Source organism: Natator depressus, chromosome 20 (assembly GCF_965152275.1).
Source record: "Natator depressus isolate rNatDep1 chromosome 20, rNatDep2.hap1, whole genome shotgun sequence".
In the NCBI taxonomy this organism is placed as follows: domain Eukaryota; kingdom Metazoa; phylum Chordata; order Testudines; family Cheloniidae; genus Natator; species Natator depressus.
In genome coordinates, this window is record NC_134253.1 from 14,047,474 (window position 1) to 14,073,563 (window position 26,090).

The 26,090-nt window shown below is 50.8% G+C and overlaps 1 protein-coding gene across 1 annotated transcript; it reads right to left on the minus strand.

The window, feature by feature from the left end:
* Window positions 1-16,956: 16,956 nt before the first annotated feature.
* On the minus strand, window positions 16,957-25,731 carry LOC141975287 (E3 ubiquitin-protein ligase TRIM58-like). Its single transcript, XM_074935583.1, has 6 exons — window positions 25,296-25,731; window positions 23,713-23,808; window positions 21,180-21,410; window positions 18,697-18,719; window positions 18,492-18,592; window positions 16,957-17,051 (listed from the first exon to the last, which is right to left on the minus strand). The coding sequence occupies exons 1-6, from the start codon at window positions 25,722-25,724 to the stop codon at window positions 16,957-16,959; spliced, it is 975 nt and encodes a 324-aa protein (XP_074791684.1). The 5' UTR covers window positions 25,725-25,731.
* Between the last annotated feature and the right edge of the window lie 359 nt (window positions 25,732-26,090).

Sequence of the window (26,090 nt, forward strand, 5' to 3'; positions counted from 1 at the left end):
CCTCCCCCACTCTGGGTACAGATGTGGGGACCTGCATGAAAACTTCCTAGCTTACTTTCACCAGCTTAGGTTAAAACTTCCCCAAGGTACAAATTAATTTTACCCTTTGCCCTTGGAATTTCCACTGCCACCACCAAACTTTAAATGGGTTTACTGGGAAACGTAGTTTGGACACATCTTTCCCCTCAAAATCCTCCCAACCCTTGAACCCCACTTCCTGGGGAAGGTTTGGTAAAAATCCTCACCAATTTGCATAAGTGACCAGAAACCCAAACCCTTGGATCTTAGAACAATGAAAAAGCATTCAATTTTCTTACAAGAAGACTTTTAATAGAAGTAAAGGAATCACCTCTGTAAAATCAGGATGGTAGATACCTTACTGGGTAATTAGATTCAAAACATAGAGAATCCCTCTAGGCAAAACCTTAAGTTACAAAAAAGACACACAGACAGGAATAGTCATTCTATTCAGCACAGTTCTTTTCTCAGCCATTTAAAGAAATCATAATCTAACACATACCTAGCTAGATTACTTTCTAAAGTTCTAAGACTCCATTCCTGGTCTATCCCCAGCAAAAGCAGCATACAGACAGACACAGACCCTTTGTTTCTCTCCCTCCTCCCAGCTTTTGAAAGTATCTTGTCTCCTCATTGGTCATTTTGGTCAGGTGCCAGCGAGGTTACCTTTAGCTTCTTAACCCTTTACAGGTGAGAGGATTTTTTCCTCTGGCCAGGAGGGATTTTAAAGGGGTTTACCCTTCCCATTATATTTATGACAAGTGTAAAGAAAGATATTTTTAAGGGTTTTGAACTGTTGAAACAGAGGCACAGAGATTGTCTCACACAGGGAGGAGTGGGTGATGCACCGCACACTTTCCCAAGCCAGCAGAGTTGCTGGACCCCAAGAGATTCCCCCTCTATTCCTGAGTCAACCTTTGCCAGAAGCAAGCAGACAGAAGGACAAACGTAGCTCTCCATTTTAATAAAGGCTCTTGTAACTTCCTGGGTCAACTGGTCCCTTCCATTCTTTAGCTGACTATTATTCTGGCTCTTTTCTTACTGGCGAACTTGAATTTTGATTTTCTACGTCATGGCCAGTCTTTATCGTCTCTCTTGTAAACTTGAATATGCCAATCCCTGAGAGGACGTACTTTCTTGTTTTTTCCTGATTCGGCAATCATAGCTCTGGGGATTGAGCTCCCATTTAAGGTACTTTTAATGATGACCCCCAGTCCTTTATTTCATCTATCAGGATGTTCAAAGAGAGCAGCTACCCTTCACTGAATGCCACTGCTTTGACTTTGGATTCCCTTGTAGAATGTGTGGGGCTGGGGTAGTTGTCTCAGCTGGATTCTTAATCCAGAGGAAAGACGCTCTCCCCTGTTCAATCAAGATCAGGAATGGCACATAGATTTGAGAGAAAAAGTACATTTTACTTTTACTCTATTTTCTTATTTCTCAAAAGGAACAGTACAACAAAGATAAAAACATTGTGAATAATCAATATAGGTATTGATGTATCTTGTCTGAAATGGGACAGCTGCTCTTCTACTCTCGGGATGGATGCCATATCAATAGATAAGATAAAAAGACAGGCCTAACTGAGAGACTGAACCCATATGAGGGCTCCTCATATTCTGCTCCTCGGTTACATGAGTACGTCGCTCCCCGACTAGGGCCCAAATCTGTGTAAAGAAGAGTAAATCTGATCCCGAGGGAGTATCGAACAACTTCCAAACTGTATAAGGAGGGTGGTTGAGTCTAAACTATAAAGACAGTTCCAAATATGGACCGCAGTTCAGGAAAGCAGCCTTATTCATCCAAGCATATGAATGATGTAAGAAAATTCTGAAAATGTGGATCTTAGATCATGGTCATAATTTAAAAAAATTAATTGACACAGCGGACACCATTCACATTTGAAACATAAAGTAGCTTAAAACTGTCCTAGCTTGAAGTGGTTTGAAACTGCTTCAGGAAATGTGGTCTTCTTACAAGTGTAGATGTGAGGTTGCATATATGGTAAAGCCATGTATACAGAATACATGCTGATTTTAATCCTACAAATTTCCCAAACACTATACAGAATATCGAATGGCTTATTTTTAAATCCTAATCAGAGAAAAATTAAAATGATTTGTGCAAATAATTGAATTCTAAGGATTGTGTAACAACAAACACTCTTATTTTCTAGATCTACTGAGAGCTAGCTCTGAGAGAACAAAACAGTATTTTCAGTGTTTATGGTTCTTTACTGAAGCAGGTCTATTCTTTATCTAAGAACAGGAAAACAAAAGAATTCACAATATTGTTATCCCTTTTGACCTGAGCAATTAGTGACTACTTTGGGTCTTGTGAGTTGTTTCCATTAGGGGGAGAAATGGATGATGGAGTCAGGTATTTTTTTTGACACAATCCTGCTTATTTACAAAGAATGTACACAAAGTTCTATTTCCCTAACGACAGCAGGAATAGTTTCTTGGCTCACAATTCCAAACCTCTTTCTATCCAGCAGTCTACCCTAAAGCGCACACGCTCTCTCTCTCTCTCTCTCTCTCTCTCCCTCTCTCTCTCTCTCAACTTTTTCTGAGATCACACTACAAATACTTCTCTGGGGCTCCTTTGTGCTTCTGCGGTGTCACACTCCCTCTCTTCCTCCCCCCCCCGCCCCGAACCCCATCCCCCTGCATTTGCATTCAGACCCCAGTGAAAGCCCCTTCCACTGTATGGCTCAACTCCTATTCCAGCTTTACTTGATGGTGACTTCTATTAAGTCAGCCATCTATTCCACAAAAGAGCTTGATTGTTTTTACATTGATCCTGAATAAAGGACAACTGGTATGCCCACCAGCTTCAATAAGGCTTCCCCTTTCCCCAGTATAACTACCTGTTTTCATGTTGTTTTTATAAATCTGTATCTTGTACACGTCCGCAAAACCCACAGCATTCTTTTATTTTTACTAACCTGAAACAGGATATTGAATGCGTAATTTCAGTTACACCAATGTAAATCTGTGGTAATTCATTAGAATTATTCCATATTTATCCTGGTGGCAAAATATGTTAGCACGTCACTAGAGAAAATATGACACTTTTTGATAATTGTTATTGTTGCCGGCACCCGGTGCCGAGAGGCTAAACAACAGCTGAGGTTGGTTCGCTACCCGGTGTGCTACACCCAATAATCACAACGGGGTGGAGAAGCAGAAAAGTTTATTTGCAGCTGCAAAAAGGTACAGGGAGAATAAAATCTCCAATCCTGCACCCAGAGTAGGAAGTTACACAGGCTTTTATACATCCTTTTTCCCAGCATACCTATCTAATAGCAAGCTGCCCTAAGTATCCATATAGCCAGCCAATCCAGTTCCCGGCTAGTTCCCTTGTTCTCTGTATCATTTGTTAAACCATACATAAAGCTGCTTTATTCAGCATTGTTCTTCCATATCTGCCCTGTTTGGCCTTGTTCAGTTTCTGCTGCGAGTGCCTCCAGGCGGGGGGGGGGGCCAAGGACACTTGGGCCTAGTACACAGAGCTGCTGCGAGTGCCTCTAGCCTGGGGGGGGGGCGCCAAGGACACCTGGGCCTAGTGCGAGGGGGCTTCATCGACACTCGTGGTCTTCCATCCCCTCGAGTTACCTAATGGCCATGCCCCAGTGTCCCCACTGAACTCCCACATCTGAACTCCCAGCCAGAGCCCGTACGTGCTCCACCACTAGAGGCCCTGATGCAGCAAGCCACCCCTATAGAGCAAAACAAAACTACTTCCCACATGGCATTAGGATAGCAAACGATAATAGAGAAAGATAAGAACTTGCTATAACAGGGGTTCTCAAACTTCATTGAACCACGACCCCCTTCTGACAACAAAAATTACTACGCGACCCCAGGAGGGAGAACCAAACCCTGAGCCCGCCCAAGCCCTAGCTCCCCCGGGCCAGAAGGGGCCAAAGTCAAAACCCAAGGGCTTCAGGCCCAGGCAGGGGGTGGGGGGAGCTGTAACCTGATCCCAGGGCTGAAGCCCAAGTCTGAGCCCTGCTGCCCAGGGCTCAGGATTGGGCTTCAGCCCTGGGCCCCAGCAAGTCTAACAGCAACCCTGGCGACCCTATTAAAAAGGGATTCCGATCCACAGTTTGAGAACCGCTGTGCTATAACATGCACTGATTATTGGTGATACTTGTTTTTCTCACAAAGACATGCACAAGGTGACATGGAACTCATTTGTGCTGTACCTGTTCTATAGCTAAGTAAGACTTTACTCTCTAGTACTGGCAATGCATTTTCTTCCAATGGCATTAAATTCATTTGGAAAGGATGATGCAGTGTTTCTTGTTTTTATTTGGAAAATTCTGATGTCATTAAGTAGGTTGGTTTCTAAAAATCTTTAATTTTTCAATATTTTATGGACTCATACTCTTGGAGATAGGAACAACTTAAATTAATGATTTGCTCCCTAAAGCAATTTCTTGAAAGAGTTGCATGAGTAATACCTACTTGTGTGAAAACTCAGTAGATAAAATCTTCAAAAATATGCAGACTTCAGAGGGGCATTACATCTCAGATGATAAGTCGTGCTGAAGATTTGTCATAGCATTTTTTTATCAAAACTCACGGCGCAATCTTGCTAAATTTAGTAAAATCACGGGTTTGATTTTTGATATTTTAAAACAAAAATGCCATGACAAACAAGGAGGAGGGGCCCAAGTGAGGTGGTGATGGGGTTGGAGAACAAGCCTGCCCCACATTCACCCTGCTGTGGCAGCTCCTGTCCAGGGGGCGGCAGATTTGTAGAAATTTTGGTGGTACCCAGAACCCCCCCACCGCATACTCCACACACACACCTGCTTAAAGCTCTGGGAGGGAGTTTGGGTGGGGGAGAGGTCTGGGGTTCAGATGATTGAGGTGCACAAGGGGGTGGAGATGCAGACTCTGGGAGGGAGTTTGGGTGCAGGGGGTGTGAGGGATTGGGCTCTTGGAGGGAGTTTGGGGGTGCAGGGGTGGGGGGTGCAGGAGGAAATTTGGGGGCCGAAGGGTGTGTTTGTGGAGGGGGTACGGGTGCTGGCTCTGGAAGTGGATGGGGGCATTTGATGCTTACCTGGGGCATCCCCTCTGGCAGCAGCTCCTAGGCGGGGCAGGCCAGGGGGGTCTCTTCATGCTGCTGTCTCCAGCCACCACCCCTGTAGCTTCCCATTCGCCGCAGGGTCATTTGGGTCGGGGGCAGCACGCAGCTGCACAACCCCCTCACATGGGCTGCAAGGACCTGCCGGCAGCCACCTGGAATGAGCGCGCGGGAAGCTGCTCAGCCCCGCTGCACTGCTGTGTGGTGGCAGGAGCCCCAAAGCTCTTTTAAATCGCCTGGGGGCGGCAGGTGGGGCCGGGGGAAGTGCAGGGGGAGTGTGTGTGGGGTGGGGGGAGATGGGAAATTTTGCTGGAGCTGGGCCCCTGAGACAGGAATATTCCTGGTGCCTGGGCACCACGGGCCCATAGAACTCACTGCCCATGCTCCAGTCCTGCCTGGTTTTCCTTCCTGGGTGCTGCAACCTGGTGCATGGGGTTGCAGCAATGCTCACGTTTGGCCGAGCAGCCCCTCCATCACAATGGGGAGCAGGGAGCCAGGTCTAGCTCCGCAGGGCAGGAGCCGTGACTGGATGGTGAGTTTATTAAAATCACAGATACAAAGACACATCACGGACAAATGATAAAATCACTGTATCCGGGATATTCTTTCCCTGCTGTGAAAAACCTATGGACTATCTTAATAGTTTGCATCTTTTTTCCCCTTCTAGAAGGGGATGATGGGATTTTACTTGCTTTTGGAAATGCTGGTTATGAACTGAACCATTTGCATTCTTTAAAAACCTATTAAATGTGACTTACATTTAGACATGCCCCTGCTACTGTTGTCTCTGGGTGTATATAAATTTGGAACTCAGTGCTGCAAAAGCTTGCATTTGCATGTTGGCTATGATTGTTGTTACTGGGTCTCTGCATATATATGCATGGTTGTAACCCAGTTCTTCCTCTCTTTGAACTTGAGCCTGCTATCCTGTGTTTGTGGCATCACACTATTGTCATGGAAAAGCAAATGGAGTAAATTCAGCATTATGGCGTAACGGCAGCTTCTAGCAGGACTCCTGAGAGTTTTCTCAGTATTAAGTGACTTGCCTGAAATGTGTCAGGCTGTGTGTGCCGCTTTTTTCCCCACGAGTACGACGGGATGATTTGTCTCACACAGGTGCTCTTGGGAATGCTTCTAAAGCACTCTGGAGACTAAAGCAGCCGTACTAGTGTTCTTAAAAAGGGTAAAGGAAATGGGATTTAATTCTAATCCTGCTGAGATCACTTTCCAGTGTACAAAGGGGGCCTTTTCAGAGAGCCTCTTTTAAATGAGACGTTTTCTGTGTCGGGTAGTGGTATAGGTACCGTGAATAGAGCTTAGCTGAATATTGGGGATAGAAGGCCTGTTTCTTGGTTGAGAAGCTGCACCCTCTGCTATACGGACTGACTACCCCTTGACTTCACCACACCTTTGTGGGGATCTCCTTTCAGACGAATTCTGCCAGGGCCTGTATTTAAGGCTTTGCTGAAGTTTCAAGGGAAGGCTGATAAGAACCAGTCTTCAGCTATTTTTGCTGGCAGAGTGGTGATTTGAAGAGAGCACTTTCCTTCTGTAGGAAAAGCTTTACAGGCAGTGGCGTAGCTAGGACAGGGAAACTGGGTGGGCAATGACGGGGCGGTTGGAGATAGGGAGACCTGCCTCCCCCACCATCTCCAGCCGTCCTTTACTGCTCAGCAGGCACCTCACCATGAGGCTGCCTGGGGGAGGCGGGGTGAACCTTGTAGGGGCAGGGCTGGAGACCAGGGCAGCAGCATGTGGCGCTGGCAGGAGAGGGACACGGATGGACACCGACCCGGTGTTGGGAGTCCCAGCCTGTGGATTCGGGGGGCTCCAGCCCCGATCTGAGTGGGCCTGGATGTTAAGTGGGTGGGCCGCAGCCCACTCAGGCCCACTCATGGCTACAGCCCTGTCAGGTGCTTGCTGACTCAGAATCTAATGCACAGATTAACAGTAAAGCTGCCCTGCATTAGGGTTTCATTGTGGGGGAATCTGCCAAGTTCTTCGAGTGCTTGCTCATGTCGATTCCAAGTAGGTGTGCGTATGCCGCGTGCACAGTCGTCGGAAGGTTTTTCCCCAAGCAGTACCCGTCGGGTCAGCTATGGAGCCCCCGGAGCTGCGCCTTCATGGCGGTGTATATAGGTCCCTGCCGACCCGCCACCTCTTCAATTCGTTCTTACTGCCTCTGACGGTCGTTGGAGCTGTGTGTCTCTCTTGCCTCCGCAAGCAGTTTCCCCAGTGATTGGACTTTCTGTTAACCTGTAAATAGTTAATTAGTTAGTGTTAGTTTTCAGTAATTAGTTTGATAGAAGTGGGGGGGTTCCCCCAAGCCCAATTCCCTCCCCTCTTGGGGTTCGGCACATGCCTCCATCCCAAGAGTTTAAGCCGTGCGGGACCTGCTACAAGCTCATGTCAATGGGCAACCCCCATGACTCCTGCCTAAAGTGTCTGGGGGAGGCACATCAAACAGATCGCTTCAAGATCTGCAAAGTTCTCCTCCCGAGAACAAAGAAAGAAAGGAACTTCAGGCTCAAAGAACTCCTTATGGAGGCAGCCCTCCGTCCCCTGCCGGCTCTGGGCGAGCAGGACTTGGCATTAAGCACCTCTGTGCGCAGCGCTCTGGCCTCTGTTAGAGAAACTACAGCTCGCACTCACCAGTGCCACCTAAGCAGCACAAGAAGACGAATAGAGGGCGCTCACCCATGGTCAGAGCACTGGGTCTGACAGCATAAGCGGTATGCGTCCTGCGCAGGGATCAGCACCGTCGACTCTGGGCCTGCAGAGGGATCCGTCAAGTCTGGTGTCGTTGGACTCTCCTGCTAGAGAGTGCCAGGTGGAGGAGCAGGCGTTTGAGGTGGCCAGGGACTTGATTGCCATGATGGCACTGCAGTTTCCCACCAGGCAAGATAGACCTCTGGCACCACAAGGCACGGCGCTGTCCAGAAGCAAGCCCACGATGATGAAGCTCTGCTCGCCTTCCCCACGGCACCATCCTCCGACACCGTCCTGCTTGGACCACCCTGCCAGATTGGCTGAAGAAGTTAGCTGTCTGGTTCTTAAACTCAGCAGCAGCAGTCGCTCGCTGGGTGCTCAGTGATTCTCTGCCTCCCTGTGCTCAGCTCTTGCCAAGCCCTGCTTTTGCTCTGCTCCTCCACAGCTTCAGCCCAGATCCTGTCCTACACCCAGCCTTGCTCCTGCCTCAGAACCAGCCCTGCTCCCAACTTCCCTGCCCCCGGTGATCTGGTTCTGACCCTTGGCTCTGATTCCTGACTCCAATTCTGTCTTGATTCTAGAGTGACCAGATGTCCCGATTTTATAAGGACAGTCCTGATTTAGGGGTCTTTTTCTTATATAGGTTCCTATTACCCCCCACCCTGTCCCAATTTTTCACATTTGCTGTCTGGTCATCCTACTTGATTCTTGGCTCTAGCATTTGAATTCTGACTCTAGTTCTAATCTTTGGACCTGCTTCTTGGTTTTGGCCCTGTCTCAATCCCTGGTTATGGCATTTGGACAGTCACCACTAGGCATGACTCCCACTTTGACCATTATGCCTGACCGCCTACATCCCGGTCTCCTGACATGTGGTCAGTCTGGTTTGTGGGTTAACCATCACAAAGCTTGCATCTGTGATCGATGGTTCCTCACACTAGAAGTATCACAACAATATTCAAGTTGTTCCCAGTCCGAAAGGACCAATCACTTACCCCAAGTCAACAGCATTTCCGATTCTATATCAAAGAATGCTTGTAGCCAATCTGATAATAAATGTACTGAGGATTTATTAGTTAAGAAAAAGAAATGAGAGTTATTTACAGGCTTAAAGCAGGTAAACATACACACATACACGAGTTACAGTCTTAGCCCTGGTCTACACTAGGAGTTGAGGTCGAATTTAGCAGCATTAAATCGATTTAACCCTGCACCCGTCCACACGACGAAGCCTTTTTTCCGACTTAAAGGGCTCTAAAATCGATTTCCTTACTCCAAGGGGATTAGCGCTGAAATCGGCCTTGCTGGGTCGAATTTGGGGTACTGTTGACACAATTAGACGGTATTGGCCTCCGTGAGCTATCCCAGAGTGCTCCATTGTGACCACTCTGGACAGCACTCTCAACTCAGTTGCACTGGCCAGGTAGACAGGAAGAGGCCCGCGAACTTTTGAATTTCAATTTCCTGTTTGGCCAGCGTGGCAAGCTGCAGGTGACCATGCAGAGCTCATCAGCAGAGGTGACCATGATGGAGTCCCAGAATCGCAAAAGAACTCCAGCATGGACCGAACAGGAGGTACGGGATCTGATTGCTGTACGGGGAGAGGAATCCGTGCTATCAGAACTCCGTTCCAGTTTTCGAAATGCCAAAACATTTGTCAAAATCTCCCAGGGCATGAAGGACAGAGGCCATAACAGGGACCCGAAGCAGTGCTGCGTGAAACTTAAGGAGCTGAGGCAAGCCTACCAGAAAACCAGAGAGGCAAACGGCCGCTCCGGGTCAGAGCCCCAAACTAGCCGCTTCTATGATGAGCTGCATGCCATTTTAGGGGGTTCAGCCACCACTACCCCAGCCGTGTTGTTTGACTCCTTCAATGGAGATGGAGGCAACACAGAAGCAGGTTTTGGGGATGAGGAAGAAGATGGGGGGGAGGGATAGCTCAGTGGTTTGAGCATTGGTCTGCTAAACCCAGAGTTGTGAGTTCAGTCCTTGAGGGGGCCATTTAGGGATCTGGGGCAAAAATTGGGGATTGGTCCTGCTTTGAGCAGGGGGTTGGACTAGATGACCTCCTGAGGTCCCTTCCAACCCTGATATTCTATGATTCTATGATGATGAGGTTGTAGATAGCTCACAGCAAGCAAGTGGAGAAACCAGTTTTCCCGACAGCCAGGAACTGTTTCTCACCCTGGACCTGGAGCAGGTACCCCCCGAACCCACCCAAGGCTGCCTCCCGGACCCACCAGGGGGAGAAGGGACCTCTGGTGAGTGTACCTTTTAAAATACTATACATGGTTTAAAAGCAAGCATGTTCAATGATTAATTTTCCCTGGCATTCGTGGCTCTCCTGGGTATACTCCCAAAGCCTTTGCAAAAGGTTTCTGGGGAGGGCAGCCTTATTCCATCCACCATGGTAGGATGCTTTACCACTCCAGGCCAGTAGCACGTACTCAGGAATCATTGTAGAACAAAGCATTGCAGTGTATGTTTGCTGGCATTCAAACAACATCCGTTCTTTATCTCTCTGTGTTATCCTCAGGAGAGTGATATCATTCATGGTCAGCTGGTTGAAATAGGGTGCTTTTCTTAAGGGGACATTCAGAGGTGCCCGTTCCTGCTGGGCTGTTTGCCTGTGGCTGAACAGAAATGTTCCCCACTGTTAGCCACGGGGAGGGGGGAGGGGCTAGCCACGCGGTGGGGGGAGGCAAAATGCGACCTTGGAACGAAAGCACATGTGCTATGTATGTAATGTTAATAGCAAGGTTTACCGTGAAAGAGTGTATCCATTGTTCTATAAAATGTGTTTGTTTAAATACCACTGTCCCTTTTTTTTTCTCCACCCGCTGCATGTGTTTCAAGGATCACAGGATCTTCTCCTTCCCAGAGACTAGCGAAGACTAGAAGGCGAAAAAAACGCACTCGCGATGAAATGTTCTCTGAGCTCATGCTGTCCTCCCACACTAACAGAGCACAGACGAATGCGTGGAGGCAGACAATGTCAGAGTGCAGGAAAGCACGAAATGACCAGGAGGAGAGGTGGCAGGCTGAAGAGAGTAAGTGACGGGCTGAAGCTGAAAGATGGCAGCAGCATGATGAGAGGAGGCAGGAATCAGTGCTGAGGCTGCTGGAGGATCAAACTGATATTTTCCAGCATATGGTTGAGCTGCAGGAAATGCAGCAGGAGCACAGACCGCCACTACAGCCCCTGTGTAACCAACCGCCCTCCTCCCCAAGTTCCATAGCCTCCTCACCCAGATGCCCAAGAACGCGGTGACGGTCCTGCGGCCACCCAGCCACTCCACCCCAGAGGATTGCCCAAGCAACAGAAGGCTGGCATTCAATAAGTTTTAAAGTTTTAAACTTTTAAAGTGCTGTGTGGCCTTGTCCTTCCCTCCTCCACCACCCCTCCTGGTGCTTCTCTCCTCCACCACCCCTCCTGGACTACCTTGGTAATTATCCCCCTATTTGTGTGATGAATTAATAAAGAATGCATGAATGTGAAGCAAGAATGACTTTATTGCCTCTGCAAGCGGTGATCGAAGGGAGGAGGGGAGGGTGGTTGGCTTACAGGGAAGTAGAGTAAACCAAGGGGCGGGGGGTTTCATCAAGGAGAAACAAACAGAACTTTCACACCGTAGCCTGGCCAGTCATGAAACTGGTTTTCAAAGCTTCTCTGATGCGCAGCGCTTTCTGCTGTGCTCTTCTAACCGCCCTGGTGTCTGGCTGTGCCTAACCAGCAGCCAGGCAATTTGCCTCAACCTCCCACCCCGCCATAAACGTCTCCCCCTTACTCTCACAGATATTGTGGAGCGCACAGCAAGCAGTAATAACAGTGGGAATATTGGCTTCGCTGAGGTCTAACCAAGTCAGTAAACTGCACGAGCGCCCTTTTAAAAGTCCAAATGCACATTCTACCACCATTCGGCACTTGCTCAGCCTGTAATTGAACAGCTCCTGACTACTGTCCAGGCTGCCTGTGTACGGCTTCATGAGTCATGGTGTTAAGGGGTAGGCTGGGTCCCCAAGGATAACTGTGGGCATTTCAACATCCCCAACGGTTATTTTCTGGTCTGGGAATAAAGTCCCTTCCTGCAGCTTTTGAAACAGACCAGAGTTCCTGAAGATGCGAGCGTCATGTACCTTTCCCGGCCATCCCACGTTGATGTTGGTGAAACGTCCCTTGTGATCCACCAGTGCTTGCAGCACTATTGAAAAGTACCCCTTGCGGTTTATGTACTCGCCGGCTTCGAGCTCTGGTGCCAAGATAGGGATATGGGTTCCGTCTACGGCCCCACCACAGTTAGGGAATCCCATTGCAGCAAAGCCATCCACTATGACCTGCACATTTCCCAGGGTCACTACCCTTGATATCAGCAGATCTTTGATTGCGTTGGCTACTTGCATCACAGCAGCCCCCACAGTAGATTTGCCCACTCCAAATTGATTCCCGACTGACCGGTAGCTGTCTGGCGTTGCAAGCTTCCACAGGGCTATTGCCACTTGCTTCTCAACTGTGAGGGCTGCTCTCATCTTGGTATTCATGCGCTTCAGGGCAGGGGAAAGCAAGTCACAAAGTTCCATGAAAGTGCCCTTACGCATGCGAAAGTTTCGCAGCCACTGGGAATCGTCCCAGACCTGCAACACTATGCGGTCCCACCAGTCTGTGCTTGTTTCCCGAGCCCAGAATCGGCGTTCCACAGCATGAACCTGCCCCATTAGCACCATGATGCCCACATTGCCAGGGATGCTGGGCGAGATGGACCACTGGTCTGACGCCATATGGCAGCCTATGTTTTTATGTTCTCAAGTTACACACAAATGGCAGGGGAGGGGGCAAAACACACAATCCCTCATGCACCTTCAGGAGCTTCTAGCCTGGCAGGAGGGAATGAACAAAGCCTGCAGGCCCAATGTGCACAATACCCTGTGCACAATAAGTCGATCCAGCCACCCCCTCTGCCCCCCTCAAGAAAGCTGGGGACTTGGACTTTAATTAAAGTGAAGATATATTTGCCATTAAAATAAACTGACATTGGTGGCCAGGGCATTGGCAGTTGTGAGCCAGATCTAATGCTGCAGCAGCCAGCGTGAATGCTGGACACAAACCCCAGGAAAGACACAGCATTAACAAGTCCAGGGCAGTTCTCCCTAGTTCTCACAGGGCCTGGAAAACCCAGGCACCCATGTGGGGTGCAGAAGGTGTGAACCACAGCAGCCACGCTAAGCCTGGAGGGTTATTCCATCTCCACCTCCTGCACAGGGAGCTGCTGTTCATTTCTCACCCACAGTACCGGCTCCAGCATGTGCAGGTCATAAGTCCATTTAGGGAAGATGCGCTTGTACAGATTCAGCAGCACCATGTCCTGGGATTTCAGTTGCCCATCAAAATGACACTTCATATGACCAAAGGTGCTGTACCCACAGATCTAAGCTGGCCTTTGGAGAGACATACTAGCTGTCCCAGGGGACTGACACAGAGAGAGGAGCTTGGCTAGGTATCACCATAACAGCAGCCTGCCTGAATTCTGACCTTTCTTTACCATGGCTTCGCTGTGCTACGATAAGGCTTCCTGCTGTTGTGTTCCAACACACAAGAAGCTCTGACCTCTTTTGAAAAGGCTGCCTGGTGTTACGACAAAGACATGCTGAGGTGCAACGATCCCTGCCAAGGGCAGGGTCTGAAGAGGCGTCTATCTCACTTGGAGCCCTTGGGCAGAGCGCACGGTATGAAGCAGGCGTGCTGGAGCCCAGAGGCTCAATCTGAGGCACGGAGGGCATAGGACTTACCTTTAGGGAAGAGTGGAAGCCTGTGACATTCCCCTGGTGTTATCTGGAACAGTGATCTGCTAGGTCATTCCAATCCTTGACTCTGGGAACCAGCCTTACCCTGCTCTGCTGTGACAACCCCAACTCCGGGCCTGTTCACGCACAGCCTCTGGCATGGAAGCTGCTCCTTGGATTGTGCAAACGAATGACATGAGCCAATATCTCCGGTCCCAGACACAACCCTAGGAACCTCCTTCTTGCCGTGTCCAGTTATGCCCGCTGGACGCTGCAAGCGTATATGGGTTCATCAATTTAACAAAGGAATTGATAGGTACCATACTTGTTCTGCCAAGGCAAGTTCCGGACACACTGCAAGCCAAATGCACTGCTTCAGGTAGAATAAAGAAACAGATTTATAACTATAAAGCTAGATTTAAGTGATTACAAGTTAAAGCATAACAAAATCAGATTTGGTCAAATGAAATAAAAGTAAAATGCATCCTAAGCTGATCTTAACACTTTCAATGTCCTTACAAACCTAGATGCTTCTCACCACAGGCTGGCTGGTTACTTTTCATTCAGGCTCTCCTCTTTGATCAGCTCTTCAGTTGCTTGGTGGTGTCTGTCAATGTTGGTGGAAGACAGAGAGCATGGCAAAATGTCTCTCCCTTTTATCATGTCCTTTCTTTCCTCCTTCCTCCTGCCACCTTCAGAGTCAAGTGAGCATTACCTCATTGCAATCCCAAACTGCACAAAGGAAGGGGGTGACTCCCTCCAGGGTCTAACAAAGGGGTCTCAAACACGCGGCTTGTAGGGTTATTTAATGCAACCCACCAAGCTCCCCGCCCTGCTCCCCCAGGTATTTCCTGCAGCCCACCAAGCTCCCCTCCTGCCGCTCCTCCTCCCCCCAGCACACCGCATCCCTGCTCCTCTGCTTACCTCCAGGTGCTTCCCGCCGCCAAACAGCCGTTTGGTGGTGCTTAGCGCTTTCCAGAAGGGAGTGGGGAGGAGCAGGGAGCTGTGCACTCGGGGGAGGAGGCGGAGAAGAGGCAAGGCAGGGGTGGGGATTCGGGGAAGGGGTTGGAATGGGGGTGGGGAAGGGGCGGAGCCTTATGGAAGGGGGGGCTGTCAGTGATGCAGCCCTCGAGCCAATGTACTAGTCCTCATGTGGCCCTCCTGTTGATTTGAGTTTGAGATCCCTGGTCTAACAGATTATTTTGTTGCTGCCTGAACCAGTATCCATTGTTCCTGTGAGGCTGGGTTGGGCTGGTCCCATCCTTGCCCTCACAAGGTGCAAACTGCCTCTCTGTTCATGTTTTTGCCCGGGCTTGCTTTAAGCCATGAGGATACATTTTCAGCCTCATAACTAGAAACATGAAATTATAACCTTAATATAACATTACTGTAACAACCATGCTCAGTGCATTCTGAGCCTTCTGAAGACACCCAACATGATAAACTTTGCATTGGATACCACGTAATCATTTTATAAAGATGAACAAGGGGATGTAGGGTGTTCCCCTGAGGTACAGAGCATCACAGACATCTACAACAGTGCCATTTGAATGCCTGTTTTCACTTTCAGGTGACACTGTATTTAAGAAGTGGGCAGCAATATCTCCTGTAAATGTAAACAAACTTCTTTCTCTTACAAATTGGCTGAATAAGAAGTAAGACTGAGTGGACTTGTAGGGTCTAAAGTTTTTCATTGTTTTGTTTTTGAGTGCAATTATGCAACAAAAAACCCCAATAACATTTGTAAGTTGCACTTTTCATAGAATCATAGAATCATAGAATCATAGAATATCAGGGTTGGAAGGGACCCCAGAAGGTCATCTAGTCCAACCCCCTGCTCGAAGCAGGACCAATTCCCAGTTAAATCATCCCAGTGATTTTATGAGAAAGAGATTGCAGTACAGTACCTGTATGAGGTGAATTGAAAAATACTATTTTTTCCATCATTTTTAGAAAGCAAATATTTGTAATAAAAAATAATAGAGTGCTGTTTACTTTGTATTATGTTGTAATTGAAATTGATATATTTGAAAGTGTAGGAAAACATCCAAAATATTTAATATGTTACAATTGGCATTCTATTGTTTAACAGTGCACTTAATTGCAATTAATTGTTTTGAGTTAATTGTGGGAGTTAACTGCAATTAACTGAGAGCCCTAATTTAAATAAGTGTTGAAAAATTAAGGAGGGTGCAGAAAGGGGTTTAGAAATGGTTCAAGGGCTGGAGAATGCCTTCAGTGCCTTCCAGTGAGACACAGGGAGCTCAGGCTGTTCAGTTTATCAACACAATTGAGAGGTATCGGAGTACCTCCCTTGGGAGAAATACTGGGATCGAAAAGGCTCTTCAGTCTAGAGGAGAAAGTTAGAGCAAGAAGCTGTATCTGAAGGTGAAAGCAGACAGACACAGGGGAAGGGGATCGATTATCCTTCTCTTGGGCTGGGTCTTCAAATCCAGCCTGGAGGCCTTTTGGAAGATGCTTTAGTCAAACAGGTTACTCGGCTTGATATGGGGGTAACAGTGAAATTCTTGGGCTGTGATAATTAGGTCAGGCTATAAGGGGCCACTAGATCTTAGGAGGCATAAGAACGGCCATACTCGGTCACATCAGTGGTCCATCTGTCCCAGTATCCTGTCTTCTGTCAGTGGCCAATGTCAGGTGCCCCAGAGGGAATTAACAGAACCACTAATCATCAAGTGATCCATCCCTTGTCGCTCATTCCCAGCTTCTGGTAAACAGAGGTTCGGGATGCCATCCCTGCCCGTCCTGGCTAATAGTTTTTGGTGGCTGTTCTTATGCCTCTTAAGATCTATCCTCCATGAACTTACCTAGTTCTTTTGAACCCCGTTATAGTCTTGGCCTTCACAACATTCTCTGGCAAGGAGTTCCACAGGTTGACTGTTGTGTGAAGAAATACTTCCTTTTGTTTGTTTTAAACCTGCTGCCTCATAATTTCATTTGGTGACCCTTAGTTCTTGTGTTATGAAAAGGAGTAAATAACACTTCCTTATTCACTTTCTCCTCACCAGTCATGATTTTATAGACCTCTATCATATCTCCCCTTAGTCGTCTCTTTTCCAAGCTGAAAAGTCCCAGTCTTATTAATCACTCCTCATAGGCAATGAAGGGTTCATTCCACCCAAACCATCTTTGTTGGGTAGGAAGAGTAGATAGGAAATGCACTTTTCAGAAGCGCACTGGGGCACTTGTCAGGCCATCGACATGGTCACAAAAGCAATTAAAGGTCTGCCTCTTCTGGAAGCAGAGAACACAACCACACTGTTTATACAAAGGGAGATTTTATTTCTCAGTTTGGACAGTAAGAACATGTCTAAAACAGCCCAATGATTTCAGTCAGACCAAAGCATTCCAGTCCCCAAGAGACTCCATTGTTGTGGGCCACAGGCAGAGAAGAGAAGAGACCGAGGTGCTGCCAATGCCCAAGGTCCCTGCCAGGGCAGGAAATTAATTAGGTAGGATGTGCCCAGATGATCCCAACAGGTGATCCCTGCTCCCTGCTGCAGAGGAAGGTGAACACCTGCCCCACCCATCAGGTATCTGCCAGTATGATGTGGGCAAAATCCTCCTTAATCCCAAATCGCCAAATTGTGACTCTGAGCATGTGAGAATGACCCACCAGCCGGGCATCTACACAGGGGATTCCACACAGCACAGCTGGATTGGTTTCTGGGCAGGAGGGCTGCATTGGGCAGTGAGGGGTCTGCACCTGGGACCTCAGCTACTGTACAAAGGACACTGTTGCGCCTCCTGGCTCTGGTAGGGGCTAATCAGCCCTATGTCTCCTGGGCTTAGGAGCTTCTTCTCTAAAAATCCCTGGCTGAGGTAGGTGGGGGAACCCAGATTGGCCCTGGATCCAAGCAAATCATGATGGTTTTGCTCTGGATTTGGGGCTCTGTCCAAGCATAAAACTGCAGGCAGATCTAGGAGATGCACACAGGCCCTTGCGAGCAGAGCTGATGAGCTACACATCTGTCTAATACACAAACACATACACACACACACACACACTCATATATGCAGTCACAACACAAGCACACATGCTCTCTCTCACACATAGACACACTTCTGTGCTTGGCACTTGTGGTTCTTCTCTGGCCCTGTATTTCCTCCCCGGGGCCTCTGCCCCTTTCATCGACACACTAAATAAACCTGCACCTGAGCATTTTGTTCTGGGGGCTCAAGCCCATGAGCAGGGGTGAAAGTAAGGTGGTAGGGCCGGTACGGCACACCGGTAAAAAGTGACTGCCGGTACCAGCCCTTACAGCTGACTTTAAAGCACTGCCATGGCACCACTTTAACGGACCCTGCTTAAAGCGCTGCCATGGCAGCGCTTTAATGTTGCTGCCCCTTTTGCGCCCCCATTGGCGGCCCCTTTTGCGCCCCCCATCAGGACTGCCAACAGGGGTGGCACAAAAGGGGCAGCGACGTTAAAGCGCTGCCGCGGCAAAGGACCCTGCTTAAAGTGCTGCCATGGCAACACTTTAATGTCGTCTCCCCTTTTCCATCCCCCTGGGCCACCGACGGCGGGGGGAAGGGGCGCAAAAGGAGCAGCTGCCCCAGGGCTGGCGATTCAAAAGGGCCCAGGGCTCCACATCAGTGGCTGGCGCCCCGGGCAGTGCAGGCCAGGCAGCGCAGATGGGCTGGGGGATGCTGAGCCCCAGGCCCACCCCTTCTGCCCAAGGCCCCAGCCCTTCTGGTGGGGGCCGAAGCCACGCCTGCCCCCCCCCGTAATGGTAAGAGATCAATTTTACTTTCACCCCTGTCCATGAACCCCAAATCACACAGCCCCCTGAGCTCCCCTGCATTCCCTTCCCATAGACTGCCATGCCCAGCTTCTGGTTGCCCCCTTTGTATCTGCCCTCCTTTACCTCCGTATTTTTGCAGTGTTTCCATCACCCTGGGGACCTCATAGGAATCCTGTAGCTCCGTGTGAACGGCCTCTGGCTCCTGAAGCTTCACACTGTGGCTCCTAAGGAGAAGACATTAGCTATTTAGCATACAACAGCCAGCCATAGGGCCCATCTATGGTGCCTCTAACAGGAACACAATGGGGACCTGAAATGCGTCTCCTACCTGATCAACGTGCTTTTCACATCCTAAAGGGAGAGAAAACACAAAGCAATTAAAGGTCTGCCTCTTAGTGAGGATTTTCCATGCCAAGCCAGATCTTTGCCCAGCCAGTCCAGCATCCTGCCTCCTCCAGATTCATCTCTCTCTCTCACTCTTCCAGCCTTTGCAGCCCAAGGAAGCCCATGGCTAAGGACTTCCCTAATGTACAGGGCCTGGGACCCAGATCCTCCATGGTATTTAGGCACCTAACTCCCACTGATTTCAATACCTTAAATACCTTGGAAAATCTGGGCCTGGGAACATAAAGAAGAAGCTCGACTTTCATTTTTTTAAAACGTTCAGTTTCTTCTTCTCTTGCAAAGAGGCTTGGAAATGTACCTGGTAGAAAACAGCCACCAGGGGATGGATGGTGAGTGGTCGGGGTACCAGCCTTGGGCTCAGAAAATTGAAGTTCAGTTTCTGGCTCAGCCATTCACTGCTTGGGTGAGTCACTGCGTCTCTCTGGCCCTCAGTGTCTGTACAATGGGGATAACAGCACTGCCTTATTCACAGGGTGTGCGAGGATAAATGCATTGAAGACTGTGAGGCTCTGACACCATGGCAGCCAGATAAGTGCCACAGAGAGAGAGGGCTCTTAACTGCAGCGTGAAGCACCAACTGCAGCAACCCAGCTCCCAGCCCTGTCTTGCACAGCACTGTGCCTTGCTGTGGCTTCAGTGGATCATGCCTTTCTGAAATTGGACTTAATCAGGAGGTCTCCAGCGAGCGCAGAAAGAGTCTCGGGAGTCTCAGGATTTCCAATGGTATTGCTGGAACACAAAGTGTTACTGATCCTCCCAGCCAATGGTCTCATTGAGTCACTCCGATGCTACGCAAGCAGGAAGGTCCCTTGGGACTGGCAGCTGGCTGGCTTGAAGTAGCTGAAAACGGCCCATGAGACCGGGGTGTTACTGAAAATTAAACGTTCTTAGACCCACAGAGGTCACAGCCAGGAGGGACCATTCTGACCATCCAGCATCACCCAGGTCAGAGGCTCCCCACAGTGACCCCAAAGCATAGTCACCGACTCCATGGGTGTTCTGGGGCTGGAGCACCCGTGGGGAAAAATTAGTGGGTGCTCTGCACCCACTGGCAGCCAAGCTCCCCTCCCCCCTGCCCCACTTCCTCCTCCGCCTACTTCCCTGAGCATACTGCGTCCCCGTTCCTCCACCTACCTCCCAGCACTTCCCACCCAGCTGCCACCAAACAGCTGTTTGGCCGCTCTGGGGGGGAGAGGAGAAGTGAGAACGTGGTGTGCTCAGGGAAGGGGGCAGGGAAGAAGCGGGGCCAGGGCAGGGATTTGGGGAAGGAGTAGGAGTAGGGGCAGGGAGGGGGTGGAGTTGGGGCAGGGACTTCGGGGAAGGAGTTGGAATGGGGGCGGGGCAGAGGCGGGGCCTCATGGAAGGGGTGGAGTCGGGGTGGGGCTGGGGGCAGAGGGGGGTTGAGCACCCACCGGCAGGAGCAGAAGTCTGCACCTATGCCCCAAAGGGCCTTGGGAGGCTGCTCCAGTGGCTGCTCCCCTTCCCTGTTACAAACCTCCCCCCAGTGAGTGGGCAGTCAGGCGGCAGGAAGCACTGGGAGGGAGGGGGAGGAGCAGGGACACGGCGCACTTGGGAGAGGGGGAGGAGGTGGGGCGAGGGGAGCTTGGCTGCCGGTGGGTGCTGAGCACCTGCTAATTTTACCCTGTGGGTGCTCCAGCCCTGCAGCACCCATGGAGTTGGTGCCTATGCCCAACATGACTGCTGTAAACACCTAAGACTGAACTGGGGAAGAAATGACTGAACCCAGGCTAGCGGGTGTCTGGCCTGTGAAAGAAATACCTGGAGTTTTAAGGTGAAAGCAAGAGCAGCTTGCCTTCAAGAACCTTTGCAATCTGCCTAAAACAACCTTTAGGGTGAGAATTTGCTAGTTAAAACCAGTTTCTTTAGTATATTAAACTTAGCTTGTGTGTTGGTTTCATTTGTTAGGTAATCTGCTTTGATCTGTTTGCTATCCCTTATAATCACTTAATAAACTTGTTTTTATTTTATTTTATTTTCTCTAAAACCAGTTCGTGGAATTCATAACTGGGGTGGGGGGCAAAAAGCTGTGCATATCTTACTCCACATTGAGGGAGGGAGCAGATTTCAATGAGCTTACGCTGTACAGTTCTCTGTGCAGCTCAAGATGATACAATTTTGGGTCTACACTCCAGAGGCGGTGTACATTTGAGTGCTGGGCAATTCCTTAGCTGAGCATCCCAGGCAGAGCAGATCTCAGCATCTGGGTGAATATAACCGCCGCTGGGTGTGTTCCTACCCGTGTGTGTGCTGGAAGGGGGCTTGAGAGCCTGTCACAGCAGCACAGAGTAAGGGGAACCCAAGCTGGTGGGACAGGCGGGCCCAGTGGTATCCCAGTCCCATATGGCACCCAGGGGAAGCCCATCACACTATGAGAGGGGCTCTCACCTTGAGCAGGTCAGTGGCTGGCTGCTGGCACTTCTGCTCGATCTCCATTATCAGCTGGGCCAGGCTGGAGCTCTGCTCTACCAGGAACGCCGTGTTCTCCCGAAGCCTCTGTAGAGTCTCCTCCTCCTCCTGCTCCAGCCTGCACACAAGCAGCTGCTCTTCGTCTTCTAGAGCCTGATGGCGCTTGGCAAACTCAGCTACAATGAGCTTTCTCTGCGCCCTCACCTTCTCCTGCAGGGGCAGAAACCATGTGAGGGAGGAAGGAACCTCAGTGGGGTAAGGCCAAATTTGACAACAGGGCAGTTTGCTGAGGGTTATGGGGTAGTAGGTAGTAGGCTGGTGGGCTGTTTACTGGGTGATCTAGAGGAGCTGGGTTGGGCCTCACAGGCTGTTTCCTGGGGATCTATAGGTGGTGGGTTGGGCACAGGCCATTTACTGGTGGTCTAAAGGTTGTGGGTTGGGAACCGTGGCCCATTTGCTGGGGGTTTAAAGGAGAAGGGTTGGGCCCTGTGGGATCTTTTATGCCAGGGGTGGCCAAACTGTGGTTCATGAGCCGCATGTGGCTCTTTTAGCATTAAAGTGTGGCTCACAGAGCCTCCCCACATTCCCCCCCCCATTCTTCACCTACCAGACTTCGGCGGGGAGCTTGGGACCTCTGCCTTGCAGTGGGGTGGTGGGGTAGAGGTTTCTGCACAGCAGGGAGGGGGGTCTCAGGGCTTCAGCAGGAGTGGGGCTGAAGCCCCGAGCCCCGGGCCCCAGCTCTTGAACTTCTGAAGATTGTCGTATGCGGGTCAGAGAGCCGGTAAGTTTGGCCACCCCTGTTTCATGCTATAATAATATGCCCCTAGCACATTGTAACAAACTGCCCCTTTGTCCCTGCTGTTTTCCCCCTTGCCCCTAGGGTGCCCCCCCATTCATTCTGTCATCCCCACTTGTCCCTGCCATCATGCCACCATGCCCCTTAGCCTCAACCTTCCCCACCCTCTATTCTTGAGCTATTAATGGCGCTGGTGGAAATTGTTTGTGCTAGAGGTTTTCCCACAGAAAATGGCTGTTTGGTCAGCTCTGGTGGGTGAGGCTACACAGGCAGTGGGCAGGAATGGCTCCTGCTCGGCACACAGTTCCTGCAGTTCCAGCTCTGGGCACACAGACTCCTCTGGGCTCATCTGCACTGGCGTGCCACCTCGGCCCCACAGCAGGGCAGGAGGGAATGCCAGCCAAAGGATAATGGAGCACAGTGATTGCACAGCCACGAGCTCCGCAGCCTGATGAACCAGCCAGAGGTAAGGTCCACTGTACATGGGCAGGGGCAGTGCACATCCCCCTGCGCCCCCCCTTCCCCCCCACACACATTATGGAACCTGTGGGCGGGATTGAAAGGTTGAGATCTACCCTCCCTTGTCTGTTTGCCAACAAGATGCCAACTGATGTCAGTTGCAGGTGTGGGTATTTTTGTGTCGTGGACATTTGTCTGCTGGCAAGTGGACTGAGAACCCCCCCAAACTCAGTCCATGAGTCACTAGAGAGATCATCAGCCAGCAACAACTTTCAGTCACTGCTGGATTGGACCTGGAAAGGGGTGAAAGACTCCATATCTATCATCAGCCCTTGAGCCATGCAGTCCCCACTACAGTGTGCCATGGGCTCTACAAAGCCCCTCCCAGCTATGTGTAACTAATGGGCTGGCTCTGGCTAAGCCTGTCCGGCTGGCCTGGTGCAGCAGTACTTTGGTTCCATGCCATGCCAACAGGGCCAGGAACGCCTCAGGAACGCCATGGCAGGGAGTCAGACTGAGCCATGCACCACGAAGCTGGGCCCTGCCCCCCCTCGGACAGAGCAGAGCTGGGAGCAAGCCCAGCACAACAGCTGCTCAGATTCTGCGGTGACACAGCACTTCCTGGTCCCTCGGATTGTGCAATGGGCAGAGCTTGCACAACTGCCTGGGCAGAGCTTGCACAACTGCCTGGGCAGGACAGTTTGAAAGTGACTCAATCAGTTTCCAGGATACTGGGGAAACAGATTCATTTGCAAAATGTGGGGGACTCCAACTATTAACAGAGCTGGGTTTGGGGGACACACACATTCCAAGCAGGCCTCGCACCTTGCTAGAGGGGCCCATTTTGACAAACTGTTGTGATTGAGGTAAGCTGGCCTCAGGCTGGCAGCAGAGGCTGAGGAGTGTGACTGTGATGTCATTCTGCTGTATGCTCTTCTCCTGGGAACAATGCAGCAACGGTGCCCTCCCCCACTCTGCCAGACTTATGTCATAGTCCCCTCTGGAGGGAATTTTCCGCTCGTGTCCTACCGGGATGCTCCATCAGAGTCTCGGGGCCTGATTCTGATCTCAGTTACACAGGGAAAAATCAGGAGCCACTGGAGTTAAATTGATGTAAAACCAATGTGAGCAAAAAATCAGGTACTCAGTGTGAATGTCCCCCCTTAGCAAATGTGCCAGACCCTCATGCTATTGCTTGGGGCACCCAGTCCCATGGCACAGGGGAGGCTGTGGTGGGATCACACTCACGACACCTGCCTTCCACTGGGCAGTTTTCTTCCCCTCTTGGGCCTGGAGCTTTGCAATCTCTCCCGTCACTTGTCTCAAAAGATCCAAAGCTTCCTGCAGTTTCATCTGTGGGGAGAAAATGGGGCTGAATCCTCCCAGTGCCCACTTAGAATTATAGAATCATAGAATATCAGGGTTGGAAGAGACCTCAGGGAGTCATCTAGTCCAACCCTCTGCTCTAAGCAGGACCAACCCCAACTAAATCATCCCAGCCAGGGCTTTGTCAAGCCGGGCCTTGGAGATTCCACCACCTCCCTAGGTAACCCATTCCATTGGGGGGGCTCAAGGAAGGATTCCGAAACGGGGCTCCAATGGCTACAGAGAACCGCTCCTCGAGCTGTGGAGCATTGGGCAAGGGCATGGGTCCCTCACAGCATCCTTTACTCCCATAGCGACCATTGAACTAGTCAGGGGAAGAAGCAGAGAGGCTGGCACCCCAGGGCTGTCACAGGTGACTGGGCAGGGGTCCTGCTCCCCTCTTCTCGGCAGTTATCCATTCCAAAACAAGGGCTCAGGCTCGGCTCCAGGGGACAGTGGTGAGTGGGCATCCAGCTAGGGTCTGGCTCTGCCAGGGGGGCAGCAGTGAGGGGTCAGCTAGACGGGGCCCGGCTCTGGGTTGGGAGGCAGCAGTGAAGTGTCAGGTAGACAGGGCTCCCCGCCAGGGGGCAGCAGTGAGGAGGAGGTCAGACAGGACTCACCTCCAGGTAGCAGTGGTGAGGGGGAGGCCAGATGAGGCCCGTCTCCAGGGAGGGAGTCATAGGTGCTGGAACTGCTGGTGCTGGGGTGCGGTAGCACCCCTGGCTTAAAGTGGTTTCCATTTTATACAGGGTTTACAGTGTGGCTCAGTGACTCACTATACAAATTGTTCCAGCACCACAGTGAGGGGAAGATAAACAAGGCTTGTCTCCGGTGATCAGTGGTGAGGGGGTGGCTAGACGGGGCTCACCTCCAGGGAGTGGCAGTGAGGGGGTGGCTAGACGGGGCTCGCCTCCAGGGGGCGGCGGTGAGGGGGAGGCCAGATGGAGCTCATCTCTGGAGGGCAGCAGTGAGGGGGAGGCCAGAGCCTGCAGTGGTAAGGGGGCAGACAGCCAGTGCCCAGCTCTGTGGCAGCAGTGGTGAGGGGCCCAGCTCCAGGGCCAGTAGCAGTGTAGAACCATGTCCTCCATCAGTTTGTTCACATGCTCTTGGGCTGGGTGCCCAACCTGCTCAAGCAGGGGGTGGGGTCGCAGCCTGGGAAGCTCTGTGTTGGGGAGAGAGCCCCTCACAGCCGCTCCCTGGATGCCCTCTCTGGCTGAGAGAACTCTGTTCATGGGCTCTGGAGAATGGAGAACTCCATGGCTACAGATGGGATCCCCTAACCAGGGACCAGGGCTTAGGTCAGAGACAGGCACCTTCCCTGTCTAAAACCCCAGGCAGGAACCACAGCCCAGCCTCCTAAGAGCCCAGAACTCAGGGGACTGGGAATGGGGGTGGAGCACATCCCTGGGGCTTTGCCCAAGAGCCCCGACCCCTCTCATGGCTCTGGCTAGTTGGTTGCTTGTCACTGCTCCTACCTTGTAGTCCTGGGCAGCCTCCTCGATGGGGATCACAGTGTGCGAGCGGTGCACCCGGGACTTGTCGCACACCAGGCAAATGGCCTCCCCATCATCCTCGCAGAAGAGACGCAGCTTCTTGCCATGCTTCTCACACAGCTTCTCCTTGGGCTCCTTGCCTGGCTGCAGTGCCAACTGCTCAATGCCCTCCACAATGTTCGCCAGCTGCCTGTTGGGCCTAAACGTGGTCTGAAGGAACCCTCCTCTGCACTGAGGGCAGAGGAACACCTCAGTCGTGGAGCCCTCCCACCTCTCGCAATAGTCCGTGATGCACACACAGCAGAAGTTGTGCCCGCAGTCGATGGTCACAGGGTCCCTCAGATACTCCAGGCAGATGGAGCAGGACACTTCGTCTTGGAGCTTCTCCATCAGGTTATTTCCTGAGGCCATGGCTGCTGCATTCAGAATATTTCCACTTGCAGGGCTGCCAGCCAGTCAGCAACAGGAGTTGCTCCTTCCTGGCTTTCTCTAGCAGGGTTGCAGCAGGAGGGGCTGGAACAGGGAGGGACGGGCACTGGGGAGTGGGGGAGGGACTAGAAGCTGCTGAGCACTGCGGATTTGTTTTTGGTTGCAATTTCCCCCTTGGAAGCCCTCAGTGGGTTTTATTGCTGGGAATTTCCTCTCCAGATTCGCAAAGGCATCAGAAGGGAAACAGCTCTGGCAATGCAGGGAGTTTAGGCTTCAATGCTTGTCCAGCTAAGTGAAGAGCAGTTCACCATCCGGACAGCCGCAAACGAGATTAATGAGTTTCTGTCT